At 42.8% G+C, this 2,545-nt stretch overlaps 1 protein-coding gene across 1 annotated transcript; it reads right to left on the bottom strand.

Moving 5' to 3' along the window:
• Positions 1 to 313: 313 nt before the first annotated feature.
• myf6 (myogenic factor 6) lies at positions 314 to 2,273 on the bottom strand. Its single transcript, XM_039761748.1, is given in 4 exon segments — positions 314 to 709; positions 1,349 to 1,445; positions 1,635 to 1,888; positions 1,891 to 2,273. Coding segments are annotated over 4 exon segments (744 nt in total). The 5' UTR covers positions 2,168 to 2,273; the 3' UTR covers positions 314 to 593.
• Between the last annotated feature and the right edge of the window lie 272 nt (positions 2,274 to 2,545).

Below are 2,545 nucleotides of genomic sequence, written 5' to 3'. Positions count from 1 at the left end.
TAAGCATTAAAATGTTAATCACGCATTATAGCTAACTAATAAGAAAATCACTGACAAAACTATTGCAGTTAAAATAAAAATGAAATGAGATCAAAAGCATAAGGTAAACAAATAAAATCCTTCACCAACTATTTTTACGCAGTTAGTTATTTACCTGTATGCATTTTACTGACTGACTTGGTTTCTCTGCTAACCTCTGCTGGGAGCCGCTTTTGCGAAAATTGATTTTGAGACTAAAGATCAAACAGAGAAAATGAACAGAAAAATGTATAAATAATTTATTTGTACAGTATATGTATATTAACCATATTAAAAAAAACAAAAAACTTAATGTTATTAATTATAATTTTTTTTTACAAAATATTAAGAAATGACTTCTATTTACAAAAGAAACTGGCCAGCTTTCTGCACAGACTGTCAGCTTAGGGCTCTTCCTTTGTTTTAATTCTTAAAACACTCCGGGAATGGACGTTTAACGTGCCCACGGGACAATAACAAAGGCTGTGACACAGTTCGGTCACCTAATGGTGCAGCTTAGACGTCGGAATTACGAAGTCAGTCTGGAAATGCGAGGGGGAAGTGAAACCCGGTACTTATTTGTCAATGGCCTCGTCGCTGTAATTAATTTTGGGCTCTTCGCTTGAAATACTGTCCACTATGGAGGAAAGGCAACGGAGACTGGTTGAAGATGAAGACTCAACACCCGGTCCTAAAAAAGAAAAAAGAAAAACAGTATTGATTAGTTGGAGACTTTCATTAACAAGAAAGCCCCACGCCCAGTGGGTAGCAGTTGTAGCAAAGTGTTAGAAACTAACGGTTATTTTTAATATGGGGGCAATCACTTTTCTTTTAAGGAGCAGAAAAATAGCTATCACAATAAAGATCGCATAAAAAGTATGTTGAGAATATGTTAATATTGTTTTCTCCTGCTAACATTCAGGTCTTAGTGCCAAACCTGAGACGGGACGTCCGTCAGTCACAGGGCGCACTTGAACCGCCCCCCATTCTCACTCACACCGTCCAACTTACTTAAAAATAACATTTTCTTTTGTTGATTAAAAAAATAATGAACGTGTTATAAGCGTCTCGGGGCTGGTAAACTTAAAGCTATTTAGAACTGGAAGTACTTCGGTAAACTTTTTATTTTCTGAGAGAAGCCGATCTCTTAACAGACGGGGGGCGGCAAGGCGCTATAAATGGCATAACGCTCTACATATCACTAAATGCTGCTGCTTTGTGACAATTTCAGTTTCAAGTTCCTTACAAAATCCACACAGCGATTTGTATTTGTTTACTAAAATGTTTTTGGAGACCACCCAGGGTTTTGCGTCTGCTTTTAGTCATTTACCTTCAGTCCGGATTGCGGCAGATACGCTGGAATGGTCAGGAATGTCCTGCCAGCTTGAGTGACAGCTGCCTCTTCCGTACAGTTCCGTACTGGACACCTAGAAACAGAAAGTTAAAGAGGCTCTGTTGGTGTTTCTTTTAATTTAAACTGACCACAGTCGCTCGCTTATTTATCCCTCCCACCCCAATCCCCGGCAGTCGCTTTATTTCAAATCGTTCACGCCAAGCAGCTGAAATGAACTTTTCTTTTTTGAATCATACATGACAGAAGTGCAGTTGTTTGCTACCTTGTTAATGTGCTGTTCTTTCAGGTTGTAGTTATACGGGTCCACATTGTCATGCGTTTTATCTTGTTGATCCAGAGTGTGTAAAAGGTCCTGCAGTTTCTCAATGTAACTAATGGCGCTGCGTAAAATCTCCACCTTTGGTAACCTTTGGCTTGGGTTTGCCACGGTCTTCTTCTTTAAAGCCTCGAACGCTTCATTGATTTTCTTGAGCCGCCTCCTTTCTCGGAGGGTGGCGGCTTTCCGTCGATCGGTGGGGCCGACTTCCTTTTACAAGTCTTGCAAGCCCAGATGAGGCATTGGCCGGCGCAGTGGGGCTGCAGCCCCGGGGGTGCCAATACGTGCTCCTCCTCGCTGCTGTCACAGCCCGTCTCGGAGGGGATCTGCTCCTGCCCCCCGGGGGACATGGTGCTGTCGCTGCCTTGATACAAGGGAGACACGTCTGCCATTTCCAGGTGTTGTAAAGGCCCAGAATCCCCATCCAGGTACCTCAGGTCGTTGAAAAAATAAGCGTTGGTCTCAAAAAGGTCCATCATGGTGCTGTGGCTGCTGCGGCCGGGGGCAGCTCTTCGTTAGTCAGCGATGATTAAAACCAACAGAAACAGCCCCGGGATGGCATTTAAATAGTGCAATGACACAAATCACTCAGCTTATATATAGCAGCAGGTGAAACTCTATCCAAGTTTTAGCTGTCGCAGTGCATCAAACTTCAAATCTGATTTCAATGAGTCTCCGGGGGTACTACAAGCGCGTTTCAAAAGTACGCGTTAACACCTCGCGAGCAGTGAAAGGTGAAACTGCGCTCAAAATAACAGATAACAGGTGCCAACAATGTTTACTTCAAACAAATGGTCAACGACTGCTCTCTTAGAGAATGGGGCTCGAGCACTGCCATTAGATTCGGAGAACTGGTC

Source organism: Polypterus senegalus, chromosome 8, assembly GCF_016835505.1.
Source record: "Polypterus senegalus isolate Bchr_013 chromosome 8, ASM1683550v1, whole genome shotgun sequence".
NCBI lineage: Eukaryota > Metazoa > Chordata > Cladistia > Polypteriformes > Polypteridae > Polypterus > Polypterus senegalus.
The sequence above is the reverse complement of the archived record's forward strand: the minus strand, read 5'-3'. Positions and strand labels throughout refer to the sequence as shown.